General features: G+C 49.7%; 1 protein-coding gene across 1 annotated transcript; it reads left to right on the top strand.

The window, feature by feature from the left end:
* Nucleotides 1–15,745: 15,745 nt before the first annotated feature.
* On the top strand, nt 15,746–16,254 carry LOC134573426 (syncollin-like). The gene has a single exon (XM_063433186.1). It carries the CDS (start codon nt 15,779–15,781, stop codon nt 16,172–16,174), a length of 396 nt encoding a protein of 131 aa, XP_063289256.1. The 5' UTR covers nt 15,746–15,778; the 3' UTR covers nt 16,175–16,254.
* Nucleotides 16,255–20,224: the final 3,970 nt, after the last annotated feature.

Below are 20,224 nucleotides of genomic sequence, written 5' to 3'. Positions count from 1 at the left end.
GGGTTTATATTATTAAAGGGACACTCCCGGCTCCCACACACGTTAGATGCACTGTGTAGGTTAAGTTACAGTTAGTTATACTGGGTGGGTTTATATTATTAAAGGGACACTCCAGGCTCCCACACACGTTAGGTGCACTGTGTAGGTTAGGTTACAGTTAGTAATACTGGGTGGGTTTATATTAATAAAGGGACACTCCAGGCTCCCACACACGTTAGATGCACTGTGTAGGTTAGGTTACAGTTAGTTATACTGGGTGGGTTTATATTATTAAAGGGACACTCCAGGCTCCCACACACGTTAGGTGCACTGTGTAGGTTAGGTTACAGTTAGTTATACTGGGTGGGTTTATATTATTAAAGGGACACTCCAGGCTCCCACACACGTTAGATGCACTGTGTAGGTTAGGTTACAGTTAGTTATACTGGGTGGGTTTATATTAATAAAGGGACACTCCAGGCTCCCACACACGTTAGATGCACTGTGTAGGTTAGGTTACAGTTAGTTATACTGGGTGGGTTTATATTATTAAAGGGACACTCCATGCTCCCACACACGTTGGGTGCACTGTGTAGGTTAGGTTACAGTTATACTGGGTGGGTTTATATTATTAAAGGGACACTCCAGGCTCCCACACACGTTAGATGCACTGTGTAGGTTAGGTTACAGTTAGTTATACTGGCTGGGTTTATATTATTAAAGGGACACTCCAGGCTCCCACACACATTAGATGCATTGTGTAGGTTAGGTTACAGTTAGTTATACTGGGTGGGTTTATATTATTAAAGGGACACTCCAGGCTCCCACACACGTTAGGTGCACTATGTAGGTTAGGTTACAGTTAGTTATACTGGGTGGGTTTATATTATTAAAGGGACACTCCAGGCTCCCACACACATTAGGTGCAATGTGTAGGTTAGGTTACAGTTAGTTATACTGGGTGGGTTTATATTATTAAAGGGACACTCCAGGCTCCCCCACACACGTTGGGTGCACTGTGTAGGTTAGGTTACAGTTAGTTATACTGGGTGGGTTTATATTATTAAAGGGACACTCCAGGCTCCCCCACACACGTTAGATGCACTGTGTAGGTTAGGTTACAGTTATACTGGGTGGGTTTATATTATTAAAGGGACACTCCAGGCTCCCCCACACACGTTAGATGCACTGTGTAGGTTAGGTTACAGTTATACTGGGTGGGTTTATATTATTAAAGGGACACTCCAGGCTCCCACACACGTTAGGTGCACTGTGTAGGTTAGGTTACAGTTAGTTATACTGGGTGGGTTTATATTATTAAAGGGACACTCCAGGCTCCCCCACACACGTTAGATGCACTGTGTAGGTTAGGTTACAGTTATACTGGGTGGGTTTATATTATTAAAGGGACACTCCAGGCTCCCCCACACACGTTAGATGCACTGTGTAGGTTAGGTTACAGTTATACTGGGTGGGTTTATATTATTAAAGGGACACTCCAGGCTCCCACACACGTTAGATGCACTGTGTAGGTTAGGTTACAGTTAGTTATACTGGGTGGGTTTATATTATTAAAGGGACACTCCAGGCTCCCACACACACGTTAGGTGCACTGTGTAGGTTAGGTTACAGTTAGTTATACTGGGTGGGTTTATATTATTAAAGGGACACTCCAGGCTCCCACACACACGTTAGGTGCACTGTGTAGGTTAGGTTACAGTTAGTTATACTGGGTGGGTTTATATTATTAAAGGGACACTCCAGGCTCCCACACACACGTTAGGTGCACTGTGTAGGTTAGGTTACAGTTAGTTATACCCGGGTGGGTTTATATTATTAAAGGGACACTCCAGGCTCCCACACACACGTTAGGTGCACTGTGTAGGTTAGGTTACAGTTAGTTATACTGGGTGGGTTTATATTATTAAAGGGACACTCCAGGCTCCCACACACGTTAGATGCACTGTGTAGGTTAGGTTACAGTTAGTTATACTGGGTGGGTTTATATTATTAAAGGGACACTCCATGCTCCCACACACGTTGGGTGCACTGTGTAGGTTAGGTTACAGTTATACTGGGTGGGTTTATATTATTAAAGGGACACTCCAGGCTCCCACACACGTTAGATGCACTGTGTAGGTTAGGTTACAGTTAGTTATACTGGCTGGGTTTATATTATTAAAGGGACACTCCAGGCTCCCACACACATTAGATGCATTGTGTAGGTTAGGTTACAGTTAGTTATACTGGGTGGGTTTATATTATTAAAGGGACACTCCAGGCTCCCACACACGTTAGGTGCACTATGTAGGTTAGGTTACAGTTAGTTATACTGGGTGGGTTTATATTATTAAAGGGACACTCCAGGCTCCCACACACATTAGGTGCAATGTGTAGGTTAGGTTACAGTTAGTTATACTGGGTGGGTTTATATTATTAAAGGGACACTCCAGGCTCCCCCACACACGTTAGGTGCACTGTGTAGGTTAGGTTACAGTTAGTTATACTGGGTGGGTTTATATTATTAAAGGGACACTCCAGGCTCCCCCACACACGTTAGATGCACTGTGTAGGTTAGGTTACAGTTATACTGGGTGGGTTTATATTATTAAAGGGACACTCCAGGCTCCCCCACACACGTTAGATGCACTGTGTAGGTTAGGTTACAGTTATACTGGGTGGGTTTATATTATTAAAGGGACACTCCAGGCTCCCACACACGTTAGGTGCACTGTGTAGGTTAGGTTACAGTTAGTTATACTGGGTGGGTTTATATTATTAAAGGGACACTCCAGGCTCCCACACACGTTAGGTGCACTGTGTAGGTTAGGTTACAGTTAGTTATACTGGGTGGGTTTATATTATTAAAGGGACACTCCAGGCTCCCCCACACACGTTAGATGCACTGTGTAGGTTAGGTTACAGTTATACTGGGTGGGTTTATATTATTAAAGGGACACTCCAGGCTCCCCCACACACGTTAGATGCACTGTGTAGGTTAGGTTACAGTTATACTGGGTGGGTTTATATTATTAAAGGGACACTCCAGGCTCCCACACACGTTAGATGCACTGTGTAGGTTAGGTTACAGTTAGTTATACTGGGTGGGTTTATATTATTAAAGGGACACTCCAGGCTCCCACACACACGTTAGGTGCACTGTGTAGGTTAGGTTACAGTTAGTTATACTGGGTGGGTTTATATTATTAAAGGGACACTCCAGGCTCCCACACACACGTTAGGTGCACTGTGTAGGTTAGGTTACAGTTAGTTATACTGGGTGGGTTTATATTATTAAAGGGACACTCCAGGCTCCCCCACACACGTTAGATGCACTGTGTAGGTTAGGTTACAGTTATACTGGGTGGGTTTATATTATTAAAGGGACACTCCAGGCTCCCCCACACACGTTAGATGCACTGTGTAGGTTAGGTTACAGTTATACTGGGTGGGTTTATATTATTAAAGGGACACTCCAGGCTCCCACACACGTTAGATGCACTGTGTAGGTTAGGTTACAGTTAGTTATACTGGGTGGGTTTATATTATTAAAGGGACACTCCAGGCTCCCACACACACGTTAGGTGCACTGTGTAGGTTAGGTTACAGTTAGTTATACTGGGTGGGTTTATATTATTAAAGGGACACTCCAGGCTCCCACACACACGTTAGGTGCACTGTGTAGGTTAGGTTACAGTTAGTTATACTGGGTGGGTTTATATTAATAAAGGGACACTCCAGGCTCCCCCACACACGTTAGATGCACTGTGTAGGTTAGGTTACAGTTATACTGGGTGGGTTTATATTATTAAAGGGACACTCCAGGCTCCCCCACACACGTTAGATGCACTGTGTAGGTTAGGTTACAGTTATACTGGGTGGGTTTATATTATTAAAGGGACACTCCAGGCTCCCACACACGTTAGGTGCACTGTGTAGGTTAGGTTACAGTTATACTGGGTGGGTTTATATTATATGTAGAGACCATTATATTTTAATACCTTTTCTCGAGTCATCCAATTACAAGTTATCTGCAGGTTTTTTGCAGCAATCATTTGCATATCTCTTGCTCTAGGTTCCTCATTAATATATACTGAAGAAAAATTGTTATTTCAAATGTCTGCCTTTCCCTGGTCTTGCTTAATTAACAGACCCATCTCTGTTTCCAGTGTACGTACACTTTCATTTTTTCTTTATTTTTAGAATTGTTGTACTTGAACAATTTTTGGGGTTGGTTTTGCATTCTTTGGCTATCAGTTTCTCGTTTTCTAGTTAAGCCACTTTAATTGCCTTTTTGCAAGCATTATTGGCTTCCTTATATCTTATATAGGATGCCTCTGTTTTGTCCGATTTAAATGCCCTTTTCTTATTTTGAATCTCTTGTTTTACTTCTCTACTAAGCCACATTGGTTTTAATTTGTTTCTTTTATATTTATTACCCAATGGTACATACTGAGAAATGTACCTTTCTAATATTTGTTTGAATAGTTTCCATTTATCCTCAGTGTTTTTATCACTAAGGCGTTTATGCCAGTCGATATGTTGTAGGGCTGCCCTAATCTTATTGAAATTGACTTTTTTTAAATTATACGTTTTATTATACCCTACTTGCTTTTCCTTTTTTGAGTTTATCTCAAAGGACACTATATTGTGATCACTATCTCCCAAATGCTCCCCTACTTGAATGTTGGTCAAAAGCTCAACATTGGAAGAGGAGAGGATGGGGTAGCACTATATAACAGAGGAACAAAGGTACTCCTAAAAGGGAAATTCTCTCCAAAAACCCTTAAGACAATGGTATAGAAAGGTAAAACCCTTTATTGGTACCTTCCTAAAAGATCAACATTGTTTCTTATAACCAGATTCAGACAAGCACACTCCCTGTGAGCTGCAGCCAGACTCCCGGTATGCCTGTCAGAGATACACTCCCTGCTTGGCACCAACACCCCCCCAAGGCAGCCATAAAAGAATAAAAAAAAAAAAAAAAATTCATGTTCAACGACCAGAACTGCATGTGGCAGGCGTTGGGCGATATACATTCCTGATACAAACTGCGTGTTTAATACATACACAAACTGTCCAGTAGAGACATACACTGCCTAATACACACACACACAGACACAGCAAACGAGGGCACTTGAAGCAGCACAGTCAGTGTGGTACCGGTCCTGTGTCATGCTTCCAGTCTTTATATGGTCCCTGCCACCAGGAACAGGAGAGGGGAAGTAGCACCTAGAACAGGGGTAGGCAACCTTTTAGCAGCACTGTGCCGATATAGGATTGTGATGTCCCGTAGCGTGCCGATCCTCAGGCCCGTCGCTACCAGGCAAGCAAACCAAGCAATTGCTTGGGAACCCGAGCTGGCCTGGGCCCCAAAGCAGGGCCGGCGCTTCCTATAAGTCTGCAGCTGCCTGAGGAGAAGGGGAGATGAGGAGAACACGTGGAGGGGGGGTGAGGAGAAGGGGAGATTAGGAGAACACAGGGAGTGGGAGGTGAGGAGAAGGGGAGATGAGAACACAGGGGGGTGAGGAGAAGGGGAGATGAGGAGAACTCGTGGGGGGTTGAGGAGAAGGGGAGATGAGGAGAACTCGTGGGGGGTTGAGGAGAAGGGGAGATTAGGAGAACACAGGGAGTGGGGGGTTGAGGAGAAGGGGAGATTAGGAGAACACAGGGAGTGGGAGGTGAGGAGAAGGGGAGATGAGGAGAACACAGGGAGTGGGAGGTGAGGAGAAGGGGAGATGAGGAGAACACAGGGAGTGGGAGGTGAGGAGAAGGGGAGATGAGGAGAACACAGGGAGTGGGAGGTGAGGAGAAGGGGAGATGAGGAGAACACGGGGAGGGGGTGAGGAGAAGGGGAGGTGAGGAGAACACGGGGAGGGGGTGTGGAGAAGGGGAGGTGAGGAGAACACAGGGAGGAGGTGAGGAGAACACGGGGAGGGGGTGAGGAGAAGGGGAGGTGAGGAGAACACAGGGAGGGGGTGAGGAGAAGGGGAGGTGAGGAGAACACAGGGAGGGGGTGAGGAGAAGGGGAGGTGAGGAGAACACAGGGAGGGGGTGAGGAGAAGGGGAGGTGAGGAGAACACGGAGGGAGTGAGGAGACAGGGAGGGGGGTGAGGAGAACACAGGGAGGTGGGTGAGGAGAACACAGGGAGGGGGTGAGGAGAACACAGGGAGGGGGAGGTGAGGAGAAGTGGAGATGAGAACACGGGGGGGGGGTGAGGAGAACACAGGGGGGGTGAGGAGAACACAGGGAGGGGGGTGAGGAGAACACAGGGAGGTGGGTGAGGAGAACACAGGGAGGTGGGTGAGGAGAACACAGGGAGGTGGGTGAGGAGAACACAGGGAGGGGGTGAGGAGAACACAGGGAGGTGGGTGAGGAGAACACAGGGAGGTGGGTGAGGAGAACACAGGGAGGGGGTGAGGAGAACACAGGGAGGTGGGTGAGGAGAACACAGGGAGGGGGTGAGGAGAACACAGGGAGGGGGTGAGGAGAACACAGGGAGGGGGTGAGGAGAACACAGGGAGGGGGTGAGGAGAACACAGGGAGGGGGTGAGGAGAACACAGGGAGGGGGTGAGGAGAACACAGGGAGGGGGTGAGGAGAACACAGGGAGGGGCAGGTGAGTAAAGGGGAGATGAGGAGAACACAGGGAGGGGAGGTGAGGAGAAGGGGAGATGAGAACACAGGGAGGGGAGGTGAGGAGAAGGGGAGATGAGGAGAACACAGGGAGGGGAGGTGAGGAGAAGGGGAGATGAGAACACAGGGAGGGGGTGAGGAGAACACAGAGAGGTGGGTGAGGAGAACACAGGGAGGGGTGAGGAGAACACAGGGAGGGGGTGAGGAGAACACAGGGAGGGGGAGGTGAGTAAAGGGGATATGAGGAGAACACAGGGAGGGGGAGGTGAGTAAAGGGGAGATGAGGAGAACACAGGGAGGGGGAGGTGAGTAAAGGGGAGATGAGGAGAACACAGGGAGGGGGAGGTGAGTAAAGGGGAGATGAGGAGAACACAGGGAGGGGGAGGTGAGGAGAAGGGGAGATGAGGAGAACACAGGGAGGGGGAGGTGAGGAGAAGGGGAGATGAGGAGAACATGTGCGTGTATGAGCTATTATATTGTATATGTGCATTAGTAGTTTATGGTATCGTGTATGATACATATGAATGTGGGCTGTGTATGAGGGCTGCTTGTGGAATTGTGTGTGGGTGGATATGTCACATTGTGTGTTTGGTAGTGTGTGGGGGCTGTTTGGGGTATTGCATGTGAGAGGCTGCATGTGGGATTGTGTGCATGTATGTGGATTGTTAGTGGTGTTGCATTTGTGGGGATTGTGTGTATGTTTGTGTGTGGGCTGTTCGTATTATTTGTATGAGGGGAGGGTTATTCTGCAGGTCTGTGTATATCTAGCAGTGTGGGTGGCTTCCCTGGGTTCCAGTGGGGACCAGCCTGGGCAGGTATAGCTCAAGGACAGGAGCTGCAACATCAGCTGCAGGCTGCTCTACTACAGTGTGGATTCCCATTCACAAGTGCTGGGAGGACGTGATCTGAGATTACTTACTCTATGTGCTGCAATACATAAATTGAGGATTGTCCTTTACTAACTCTTTGTATTAGCAGATATCTGAAGTTTCACTGAGACTCCTGAGAGGCCAGACCCTGTTTGGCTCTAGCAGCCTTGAGTGCCGTGGAAAGACACCTTGAGTGCCGTGCATGGCACTAGTGCCGTAGGTTGCCTACCCCTGACCTAGAACCTTCTTGACCAGGCCCTGGGGAGATAGTGCAGCTAAGCGGACAAGTGCACATTGTATGAGTGTGGGGATAGATGCTGTAACGGTATGCGGTATAATCGTCCACGACATCCGTTGGTATCTTCAGGAAATCCACAGTCAGAGTAGGAAGCAAGGCAATATTCCCAATCCTCCCAATAACCGGACGAAACACAGTTTGGGAGTCAACTAACTCGGTTTATTCACAAGCAGCGTATTTATACAGTTCCCCATGCAAGGGGTTTCCACACAGATCATCCAGGGGATTTCTCCCAACATGCATTGTGACTTTCCCAACAGGCATTGCGACACGAGAGGGATACTCCCACTAAAATGGACGACTAAGTGGATTATCCCCTCGTGTAGCAAAACCGACAATTGACTCTAAAATCCATAATTCACATAATATTCGGTACTTTGGAATAATCGAACGTTCGGTAGATAGCTGGGGTCGGAGCGCACACTTTGTGAGAATACCGCTCCGATCCCAGCTGAATTGACCGAACGCCGCACATAATACATTTAAACAGGAACGTTGGTTTAAAAGTACCGAATAAGTACGGGACATATAATGTACCGAACGCGGGACTCCCGAACGCTCTGGAACTCCAGCGGGGCTCGGATCATCGAGTAGCCGTTTTCAAGTCCAGGCTCTCGACGACCGAACACCGCTGCAGAGACAAAGGATCCAAGATGGCCGACCGCCGCATGGTCGGTAGTGGATCGACGGCCACCTAGGAGAGCCCTTAATTACCGATTGCAACAATGTTGCAATCGGTTACTTGGTACCACACGACTTGGGAGTGTGTGGTCGACCTGGGGAGCCCGTATTCGTACGGCGAATGGCCAGGATAGCCGTGTTTTCGTCGTACGAATGCTGGTACGCTGGCAGCGTACGGCTGCCAGCGTGCGAACGGCCATAGCACAATACATACACATTTAACGGAACACATCATACAGTCAGCCTACGGACAACCTATACTGCATATAGTCCAGAAGTGGCTAGATTTGCCACAATGCTCCCCCAGAACCAAGCCGGCATACACAGTCTGATCCCAACGGATCGGCTTGGGGATGTCCGGGAGAGTACTCACAGATCACTTCTCGAGTTCAGTCTGTCTGGATAACCCGTCAGCGTTACCGTTTTGTTTTCCGGGCCGATAGTGAATGGTAAAGTCAAAGGGCTGCAGCGCCAAACTCCAGCGCAGCAGCCGGGCATTGTCCCCAGATACACGGTTCAGCCACACTAACGGGTTGTGATCTGTGAGTAAGGAAAAAGGTTGTCCGTACAAATACTGTAACTTTTTGAGGGCCCACACCACGGCCAGGCATTCTTTCTCGATGGCAGCGTAGCTCACTTCACGCGGTAGTAACTTGCGGCTTAGGTAAGCTACGGGGTGTTCTCCGCCATCGGCTCCCACTTGGCTCAGTACTGCTCCCAATCCAAACATTGAAGCGTCTGTGTGAACAAGAAATCTTTTAGTTGGATCAGGAGCCGTCAACACAGGAGCATTAGTTAGAGCCGTTTTGAGTTGCTGGAATGCCTGCTCACACTCTGGGGCCCAGACAACCTGTCGGGGAAGGTTCTTTTTAGTCAAGTCCGTCAGGGGTTTGGCCAGGGTGCTATAGTCTGGAACAAACTTCCGGTAGTAGCCGGCCGTCCCTAAAAACGCCAGCACCTGAGTCTTAGTCCTGGGGGTAGGCCACTTTGCTACGGCCTCAATCTTGGCTGGCTCGGGTCTCTGCTGCCCACACCCTACTCGGTGTCCCAGATACTGCACCTCAGCCATACCTATGTGGCACTTGCTAGGCTTTAACGTTAACCCAGCCTCCCCAATACGATCTAGGATCGCCCCTATGTGGTGTAGGTGGTCCTCCCAGGTCTGGCTAAAGATGGCTATGTCATCTAGATAGGCACAGGCATACTCTTGGAACCCGTCCAGTAGCCGATCTACCATTCGGAGCGTTTTTCATTCCGAAGGGCATGACCTTGAAATGGTACAGGCCAAACGGAGTGACAAACGCCGACTTGGGGACGGCGTCATCGGCTAGTGGAATTTGCCAGTATCCCTTACACAAATCAATGGTAGTGAGATACTGGCCCCGTGCCATCTTATCTAACAGCTCGTCTATCCGGGGCATCGGGTAGGCATCAGACACCGTTTTGTCATTTAGCCTCCGGTAGTCGACACAGAACCGAGTGGTGCCATCCTTTTTCGGTACTAGGACTACCGGCGATGCCCAGGGGCTATCGGAGGGTTCGATAACCCCTAGCTGTAACATCTCATCTAGCTCGGCTTTCATATGGGTACGGACGGATTCCGGAACCCTATATGGAGCCTGTCTCATAGGTAGCTGTCCCAGGGTGTCTACTCGGTGAGTGGCTAGCGGAGTGTAACCAGGTAAATTGGAGAAGGTAGCCCCTTTGGCTTCGATCAGCGCTTGTACCTGGGCACGCTCATGGGCGCTTAGCCGCTCCCCCAGCTGAACTCCCTGGGAGGGCTCTATCGGTGCCTCGGGTTCTAGTAGGTCAGGTAAGGGTAGGTTCTCCTGATCCTCTAAGGAGGAGGCGCAGATGGCCGTCACATCCTCGATCCTCTCATGGTAGGGTTTGAGCAGGTTCACGTGGAGCATGCGTCTCTTCCCTACCCCTGAGCAGGGGCCGATCACATAGGTAGTGTCGCATCGCTGCTCCACTACCTGGTATGGGCCTTGCCAGATGGCCTGCAGCTTGTCTGTGCGGACAGGTTTTAAAATTAAAACCTTCTGTCCCACCTGAAAGCTGCGGTCTCGGGCTCCTCTATCGTACCAGCGTCGCTGTCGTTGCTGGGCCGCCTGGAGGTTGGTGTGTACAGCCTGAGTGAGCGCCTCCAGACGGTCCCTGAATTCCAGGACGTATGATATGATAGGGGTCTCGTTGGTAGTACTCTCTCCCTCCCAATGTTCCCTAATTAAGTTCAAGGGTCCCCGCACCCTCCTCCCAAATAGTAATTCAAACGGGGAGAATCCGGTCGACTCCTGGGGAACCTCTCTATAAGCAAAGAGTAGGTGAGGTAGAAACCTCTCCCAGTCTTTGTGGGTCTCCCCGAACGTCCGAAGCATCTGCTTCAGTGTCCCGTTGAACCTCTCACATAACCCATTGGACTGGGGGTGGTAGGCGGAATTAACTATTGGCTTAATGCCACATACCTTCCACATATGTTGAGTAACTTCGGCCGTAAACTGGGTACCTCGGTCCGAGATTATCTCTTGGGGGAACCCTACCCGGGAAAACACTTTCATTAATGCCTCCGCTACGGTCTCGGCATGTATATTAGTGAGGGCCACAGCTTCGGGGTACCTGGTGGCGTAATCCACTACAGTCAGAATGTACCTTTTGCCAGAGGGACTGGGTTTTGGCAGGGGCCCTACGATATCTACCGCTACGCGGCTGAAGGGCTCTGCGATAATGGGTAGGGGACATAGCTTGGCCTTGTGGCGATCCCCTCGTTTACCTACTCTCTGACATACGTCGCAAGAGGTGCAATACTGGCGCACATCCTGCGAGATGCCGGGCCAGAAGAAGGCATGCGTTAAGCGGTACCGGGTACGGGTCATCCCTAGGTGTCCTGACAAGGGAATGTCATGAGCAATTCTAAGCAGCTCCTGTCTATACTTTTGCGGTACCACTAGCTGCTTGTTAGTCAGGGTGACAGACCCCCCCACATCTTTAGTCGTGACACGGTATAACAACTCCTTCTCCCAGATGTACCGCTCCCCCTCTAGCCCGGTTTGGTCTGTTTGTGCCCGGTCTCTATATACTTGGAGGGTGGGGTCGGTCTGGACTTCGGTCGCAAATGTAGTCGGGGTATCCCAGGACATGGGGGTCGGTTGGGGAGCATGGTCTCTTACCTGAGCCTCAGAGTGTATCGGTGTAGCCGTGGTGCGAGCCTGTTGCCGGGTGGTTACAGGGTGTGCCTCCTGATAGGGAGTCTGGGGAATAAAAGCGGAAGTCATTTGGCCTAAGTCATTCCCCAGCACCACATCTGCAGGTAAATTTTGCATAAGCCCTACTTCCACAGTCCCCTCTCCCACACCCCAATCCAAGTGTACTTTGGCAGTCGGTAGCCGGTATACTGCTCCCCCGGCCACCCGTACTGCCACTGACCCGCCAGTGTGGGTTGCGCCCGGGACCAAATGTGGTGCAACCAAAGTCAAAGTGGCTCCCGAATCCCTGAGCCCTTGTACCTCCTTGCCCTCTAGGGTTACTAGCTGCCGATGATGTTGTCGGTTGTCGGTGGCTCGGACCGACATTACTTCGTGGAGCACCCCTAGCGGCTCCTCAACTTGAGCGCTCAGCAATTCTTGGGTGACGGGGGCTACCTGGTAATGGTGTGCAGCAGCCCTTGGTGCCAAATTTTGTCGCACCTGATTCCAAGCCTGCCGGCTCCGGTTTTGGGTGCACTCCCGAGAAATGTGTCCCCACTGCTTGCAGGTGTGACACTGAATGTTAGCCCGGCCGTTGTATCGGGAGGGGGGTGGTGGAGTATTCAGTGCTGGCCTGTGCAGGGGTACAGTGGGGCCGGTAGGAGTAAAATTATGGGGTGGCCCGGTAATCCGAGGGAGGGCCTTATTCTGTGATCCGTGATGCCTCCGGGCATCAAAATGCTGATCCGCCAATCTAGCGGCTTCGGGTAGGGTGAGGGGTTTACGGTCTCTCACCCATTCTTGTGCGTCTGGGGACAAGCCATTAAAAAACTGCTCCAGTAGCATAAGCTGTCGTAACTCCTCCATATTAGTGGCGTTGCTGGCCTGTATCCATCCTTGCGATGCTTGATCCAGCTTGTGTGCCCACTCTGCGTGAGAATCTTTCTCCGGTTTGCGCAAGCCCCTGAACTTGCGCCGGTATGCTTCTGGGGTGATAGCATACCTCTCCAAGATCGCCCTCTTTACTTTAGGGTAATCTTTGCTGTCCTCTCGAGGTACAGCACGGTAGGCTTCAGCTGCCCTACCCGATAATTTACCGGCCAGCAGCGGTACCCATACTGCGGGTTCCAGATCGTGCAAATCGCACAGCCGCTCAAAATCCTGTAAGTACCCATCGATTTCGTCCTTTTCTTCACAAAACGCTTTAAAGGCGTGATGTGGGACTTTGGGCTTTATTTGTCCATAGGTGGAGGCAGTAACAGACTCTGCCCTAGGTGGGGTTGCTGGTGGGTTGGTTGCCAGCAGATAGTCTTGTACATCCGATATCATCACGGTCAGCATTTCCAACGATACTGGTTGCGGCAGAAACTCCAACCTGGTTCGTAGCTCTTTTTGGAATGGGGTCTCTTCCTTGACTGGTGGAGGTGTAGCGCTGCGGGCTCTGTCTCCCTCCATTAGTTCCGCGATCAGCACAGCCTTAGATTTGTTGCTGGCTATCTTGCCCCTGGCTTCCAGTAGCTCTTTTAAAGTCTGTCGTTTCAGTATGGTGTAGTCAATCTCCATACGAATTGCCCTTGCTTTCCTTGTTCGGTAGTTCCAGTTTACACGAACGCTGCTTTTTCGGCTGTAAGGTTCGGATCCCGTCGCTTGCCACCAATTGTAACGGTATGCGGTATAATCGTCCACGACATCCGTTGGTATCTTCAGGAAATCCACAGTCAGAGTAGGAAGCAAGGCAATATTCCCAATCCTCCCAATAACCGGACGAAACACAGTTTGGGAGTCAACTAACTCGGTTTATTCACAAGCAGCGTATTTATACAGTTCCCCATGCAAGGGGTTTCCACACAGATCATCCAGGGGATTTCTCCCAACATGCATTGTGACTTTCCCAACAGGCATTGCGACACGAGAGGGATACTCCCACTAAAATGGACGACTAAGTGGATTATCCCCTCGTGTAGCAAAACCGACAATTGACTCTAAAATCCATAATTCACATAATATTCGGTACTTTGGAATAATCGAACGTTCGGTAGATAGCTGGGGTCGGAGCGCACACTTTGTGAGAATACCGCTCCGATCCCAGCTGAATTGACCGAACGCCGCACATAATACATTTAAACAGGAACGTTGGTTTAAAAGTACCGAATAAGTACGGGACATATAATGTACCGAACGCGGGACTCCCGAACGCTCTGGAACTCCAGCGGGGCTCGGATCATCGAGTAGCCGTTTTCAAGTCCAGGCTCTCGACGACCGAACACCGCTGCAGAGACAAAGGATCCAAGATGGCCGACCGCCGCATGGTCGGTAGTGGATCGACGGCCACCTAGGAGAGCCCTTAATTACCGATTGCAACAATGTTGCAATCGGTTACTTGGTACCACACGACTTGGGAGTGTGTGGTCGACCTGGGGAGCCCGTATTCGTACGGCGAATGGCCAGGATAGCCGTGTTTTCGTCGTACGAATGCTGGTACGCTGGCAGCGTACGGCTGCCAGCGTGCGAACGGCCATAGCACAATACATACACATTTAACGGAACACATCATACAGTCAGCCTACGGACAACCTATACTGCATATAGTCCAGAAGTGGCTAGATTTGCCACAGATGCGTGTGATTGGTTGTGAATTAATGTGTGGGTGGGATTATGTTCTGTGTCAGTGCCACTTGGGATTCGGGCCAGCAAACAGCTTCCTGTCCTCCTGCTCCTGTTTGTCTTGGGCATGTAGGTTTACACAGCTTGAGGGATGTATGTGGAGGGCCGCACTAGTACCGGCCGGCGTTCTCGCCTGCCGGCTAGGCTCTCACCTGACACTACTCCTCGGGCCCGGTTGAGAAGTAGGAGCCCGGGCCGAGGCATAGCCAAGGCAGACCTCTCCTACTCCAGAGAGCGTAGCAGGAACAAGCTTTTAGAAGAGCTTAGTGATTATACTCAGGGGAGTATTGTGATTATAGCAATCCCCAGAGTGTAGTTATCCCATCCCCCAAAAATGAGCCAAGGCTTCATGAAGGGGTAAAGCAGGTCTGTTTAACCCCTTAAGGACACATGACGTGTGTGACATGTCATGATTCCCTTTTATTCCAGAAGTTTGGTCCTTAAGGGGTTAATGCCAGCACTCACAATTTGTACACACATTTAAACCCCCAACAGCCTCATTTACATACAATAGGTTACACAGATTACTATAGTACAAGGAAGGGTGGGGTCAGACAATAGTAAGAGCGGATGGGAGATTGAGGAGGGACAGAGCAGCCAGTTTAAACTGGTCTGGCAGTTTCCCTGGGACAACGCCCTGCTGGGGAACAATAGGACAGGAAAAGGGGGAGGGGGAGAGGCACCTTTTCCCATGGAAGTCACTTTTTAACATATCTTTTTGCAGGGCCCATAATGCTGGGGCAAGAGGCTGGCAAGCAGGCCCCTCCAAGTACCCATGGCAAGGTTACTGTAGCCACAGGAGGGGTTGGGGAGGTGAGGCGCATGGGGGGCGGGGGGCACAGGGCAATTTTTGCACCGCGGCCACATGATTTCTAGTTACGCCGCTGCTCTGTACACTTTATCACTGTTTAATTTCTGAACCGTGCAAAGTGTCACCGAGATTCATTTTGGTTGGAAAGTGCTTCGTACTAAGGAAATAAAGAAGGGGTATCTATTTATGGCCTCACTATGGGGTTACATCTTACCGAGATTTTACGTGAGGGTTTATATAAATCAATGTGATCTGATAGGAGATGGTTCCTGGAATTTGCCCACCTTTAATTGTTAGAGGTAAACCGAGCCTATGGAGAATTGTACCCTGCCTTCAACAGCAGTAAGATTTTCTCACCAAATGCAGGATTAGTGACAAATACTTAGTAAACAGAACACTACCTCCTGTTTATATTGAGTTACCTTGTGAGAAACACCTCACCTGCTATTGCCTTACAGAGATATACCTGCCACGTGTTCATTCTCTCAGGGACGCTCTCTTAGAACCTAATGCTGACCTGATCGCTAGCCTTACCCTGTCAATAATATCTCAAGGTCATTAAACATTCTAATCGGGCAGTCAAGGTAGTGTCGTCCATATAAACCCAGGCATAGGTCTGTTATTTGTCAGAATACAAGCTATTTGCTTGGCAGCCATGATGACCCTCAACTTTCTCTTCCTCCTGCCTCTCTTGTTTTGGGGCATAATGGCTCAGTGCCCCTCAGCAGCTGACCTGGTGAATGACAGCGGGGAGAAACTCTGTGCCCGCATGTTTGAACACAGCAACATGTACTTTGATCAGTCGTGCGGTGGTAATTTTCTCGACGTCAAGAATGGTGATGACTTCCCTTACATGCCTCTGGGATGGGGAAACAAGATTTCATCGCTGGTTGTTGGAAACCGCTGTACCCTGAAAGTGTGGAGCAAAGCAGGCAAAACTGGCAATAACCGTTCTTTCTCTGCTGGGATTGTCTACCAACTGAAGGACTATGCCAATGGCCTGTTTGGGGACTGGAATGACGCAATCCAAGGCTATTATTGCACCTGTTAAAAAGAACATTTAGAGGACTCCGGGGAAGGTGATTTGTTGAACAATTAACCATTCCATGTCATTAAACAATTAGTGCTGTACCTGTGTCTGTGAATTAACAGTAAGATATACAGGGCCTGATAGGGTTCTTTAAATGTGAATTTTAATGCAGAATTTAAGATGACACTCCAGGCTCCCACACACGTTAGATGCACTGTGTAGGTTAGATTACAGTTGGTTATACTGGGTGGGTTTATATTATTAAAGGGACACTCCAGGCTCCCACACACGTTAGATGCACTGTGTAGGTTAGGTTACAGTTATACTGGGTGGGTTTATATTATTAAAGGGACACTCCAGGCTCCCACACACGTTAGGTGCACTGTGTAGGTTAGGTTACAGTTAGTTATACTGGGTGGGTTTATATTACTAAAGGGACACTCCAGGCTCCCACACACGTTAGATGCACTGTGTAGGTTAGGTTACAGTTAGTTATACTGGGTGGGTTTATATTATTAAAGGGACACTCCAGGCTCCCACACACGTTAGATGCACTGTGTAGGTTAGGTTACAGTTAGTTATACTGGGTGGGTTTATATTATTAAAGGGACACTCAAGGCTCCCACACACGTTAGATGCACTGTGTAGGTTAGGTTACAGTTAGTTATACTGGGTGGGTTTATATTATTAAAGGGACACTCCAGGCTCCCACACACGTTAGATGCACTGTGTAGTTTAGGTTATAGTTATACTTGGTAGGTTTATATTATTAAAGGGACACTCCAGGCTCCCACACACAATAGATGCACTGTGTAGGTTAGGTTATAGTTCGTTATACTGGGTGGGTTTATATTATTAAAGGGACACTCCAGGCTCCCACACACGTTAGATGCACTGTGTAGGTTAGGTTATAGTTAGTTATACTGGATGGGTTTATATTATTAGAGGGACACTCCAGGCTCCCACACACATTAGGTGCACTGTGTATGTTAGGTTACAGTCACGGCCGTCTTTAAAGCGGGGCAAACGGGCAGCTGCCCCGGGCCCACTTACTCCTGGGGGGACCAAAGCAGCTACCCCGTGGGCCCCGCTGTCCGCAAAAAAAAATGTTATTTGCCCCATGGGCCCGCCGGTGCTGTGGCTGCACCGGGAGCCCACACACTGAGAGAGCCCGGTCAGGCGCTGGGGCCCTTTAACAGCACGACCGGACCCCCTTGTTTTACCGCAGCAGGCTGGGAGGAAGTGACTGCCGTGAGTCACTTCCTCCCAGATAAAATGAAGCTGCGCGGGAGGAAGGAGGAGGAGGCCGTCAGGAGGGAGCTGGAGTGCAGGAGCCTCACCCTCCCAACTTCCTCAGCCTGCCATGGACCCCAGGGAACCCATAAAGTAGGGCTGGAGGGTGGACTTATAAATGTAAACTTTGCATGTGTGTGTGTCAGTATTTGTGTGAGCCAGTATGTCTGTGTGTGTCTTAGTATGTGTGTATGTGTGTGTCAGTAAATCTGTGTGTGTCAGGGTGTCTTAGTATGTCTGTGTGTGTCAGTATGTCTGTCAGGGTGTCTGGTCTCTGTGTGTGTCACTCTGTGTGTGTCAGTATTTCTGTGTGTCAGTATGTCTGTCAGGGCGTATGTGTGTGTGTCAGTATGTCTGTCTGTGCGTGTCAGTCTGTCAATATGTCTGTCAGTGTGTAAAAATGTAAACTTTGCATGTGTGTCAGTATTTGTGTATGGGGTAGTGTTACGGTTGCCTCCAGGCTGGCTGGAAGTTGGACCGTAGAAAGGATGCTCCTAGCGCTCACCAAAGGATCATCAGCACCGTAGACACCATAACTACTGTGTAGCCACCATAAGTACTGCAGACTCCACGAACCATCGCTGCTGGGCTGGTATCTCGCCGTCTGCTCTGCGCCCTGGACTTACGACCAGGCTCCAGGTTCCAGTAGGTGAACCTCTTCCTTCTGTAGAGCGAAGCAGGATCAGGAACAAGAGCTCTTACAAGAGCTCAGTAGCTAAGGGAGTATGAAGAGCATAGCAATCCCTGTAGTGATTATAGCTGTCAAGGCTGCAAGTTAGAGGGACAGAAGAGGTCTGAGGTGCTGGCACACCCAGCCTGGTTTTTATTACTGTTGTGCACATACAGAACACACCCAGGGGGAGGCATAAAAAAACCAATCAAATAACAGTACAACCCACACATCCCCTCCCCTCAGATAAGCAGTTAACATAATTATTACAGACAGTAAAAATACAGTTTTCACACATACACTGTAACTTTAAAACCATACATTCAATCTCCATAAAAATTACATATTTAAACTCAGCATACATCAAACATAAACACTTCCAAAAATCACACAAATCCCTCCAGTGGATCAAAAGTTAAGTGGAAGTCCTTTATGACCGACCGCAAGCACAATTTCCTGCCCAAAACAGTTCCGTAGAAAAACGAAGTGTAGGAGAAGGTAAGGGTCAGCGGTGTTCGTGTATTTGCGCATCCGATTTTAGTTCCACAGAATCTTTAGCATACACCGCTGACCGCATTCGAATGACTAAAATGGCCGCCGCCACGTGTTCGACTGTCGAATGGCGGCCACCCAGCGGTCGGCAATTAACCTGCAGTAACCTCACAGCCTGGGAGGTAAATTGCCTGCACACTTTAACTTCTGGGTGGTCTGCCTGTGTGGTACTTGGTTCAGTAAGCCCTATTTACTGAACCAAGTGGGGGAAAGCCAGGAACAAGTTATTTTGCAGGTCTGGGGACATAGTCTTAGCATTGTTCAACAAAGTCACAATATGTCCCCAGACGGTTCTTAAAGGGCCATACACACCCAATAAAAGTTCATACGTTTTCAGGGGCACAATCTTCCAGGGGCCATAGTCATGAGGAAGGAGGCTTGCAAATAGGCTTCTCCACAATCCAGGGAAGCAGGGCAATTTTCCATTTAAAGGGCCAGTTACAATTAGCAATTTGTAACATATCTCCCCTTTTGGAGGGAGACTAACCAGGCACCTGACCTTCTGTCGGTCAGTGCCTAAGTTAGTCTCGCAACCCACCCACAAATAAACATTAGCAGCAAAGTAGCCCCCCCACAATAAGTAGTACTGGCCTGTAGGTTCCATAGGTTCCAGGTTGTAGGATGAAAGTGTAGCATCCTCGGCCTTCCTGGTGCAGCTGGGCAAATAGCTGGTGGTACTTGGGGGGCAGAGGCCAGCGGCACTCTGCCCTGGTGCCAGCGCCTCTGCTGGGGTGAGGGGTTTGCAGGCCAGTCCTGTAACAAGGGGGTCTGTAGGGCAGAGGCCAGCGGCGCTCTGTCCTGATGCCAGCTCTTCTGCTGGGGGAATTGGGGCATAGTCCTGCCCGGTGGCAAAGGGAACGTGGGGGTCAGTGGGGGTTAACATCTCCACTGTTAACCCTGGGCCCAAGTTAGTAGTTAGCTGGGGAGGGGGGGATTGGCTTACCTCCTCCTCCTGATACTCCTGCGGCCGTTGGGAAGGGAGGTCGATGCTCTCCGCTCCCTGTGGAACATGCTGCGGCTGGGAAGAGAGACCGGTTGTCTCTTCCTTCTGCACGGTATACTGCCACTGGGGAGGGAGGTCGCTGCTCTCCGCTCCCTGTAACTCACGTCCTCGCTGGAGAAGGGGTGTCCATACCCCCAAACTCCACAGTTGGCGCTCACAGGCTCGTGCCGCTTCGTTCTCAGTATCCAATTCCCGGATGATTCGACTGACTACCTCCTGCGCAGGGTCTGGACCATATCGGACTAGCCGCCTCTTTACCTCTGGAACGAAATCAGCGCCCTCATAGCGACGGATCAGGTTGAGGTGTTCTTCACAGGGTTCTGACCAGTGTCTTGTCAGCTCCATGCTGCTGTAGGTAGGGACGCTGCGCAGTGGCTAGCGTTGCCCTCAATAACTTTCTCACGATACCAGTGCTGTTGGGGTGCTGCTCCTTGCGCTAGGACGCCATCCCACCGCTGCCACCAAATGTTACGGTTGCCTCCAGGCTGCCTGGAAGTTGGACCATAGAAAGGATGCTCCTAGCGCTCACCAAAGGATCATCAGCACCGTAGAC

The sequence above is a fragment of the Pelobates fuscus genome, chromosome 9, assembly GCF_036172605.1.
Source record: "Pelobates fuscus isolate aPelFus1 chromosome 9, aPelFus1.pri, whole genome shotgun sequence".
In the NCBI taxonomy this organism is placed as follows: Eukaryota; Metazoa; Chordata; class Amphibia; order Anura; family Pelobatidae; genus Pelobates; species Pelobates fuscus.
The sequence above is the reverse complement of the archived record's forward strand: the minus strand, read 5'-3'. Positions and strand labels throughout refer to the sequence as shown.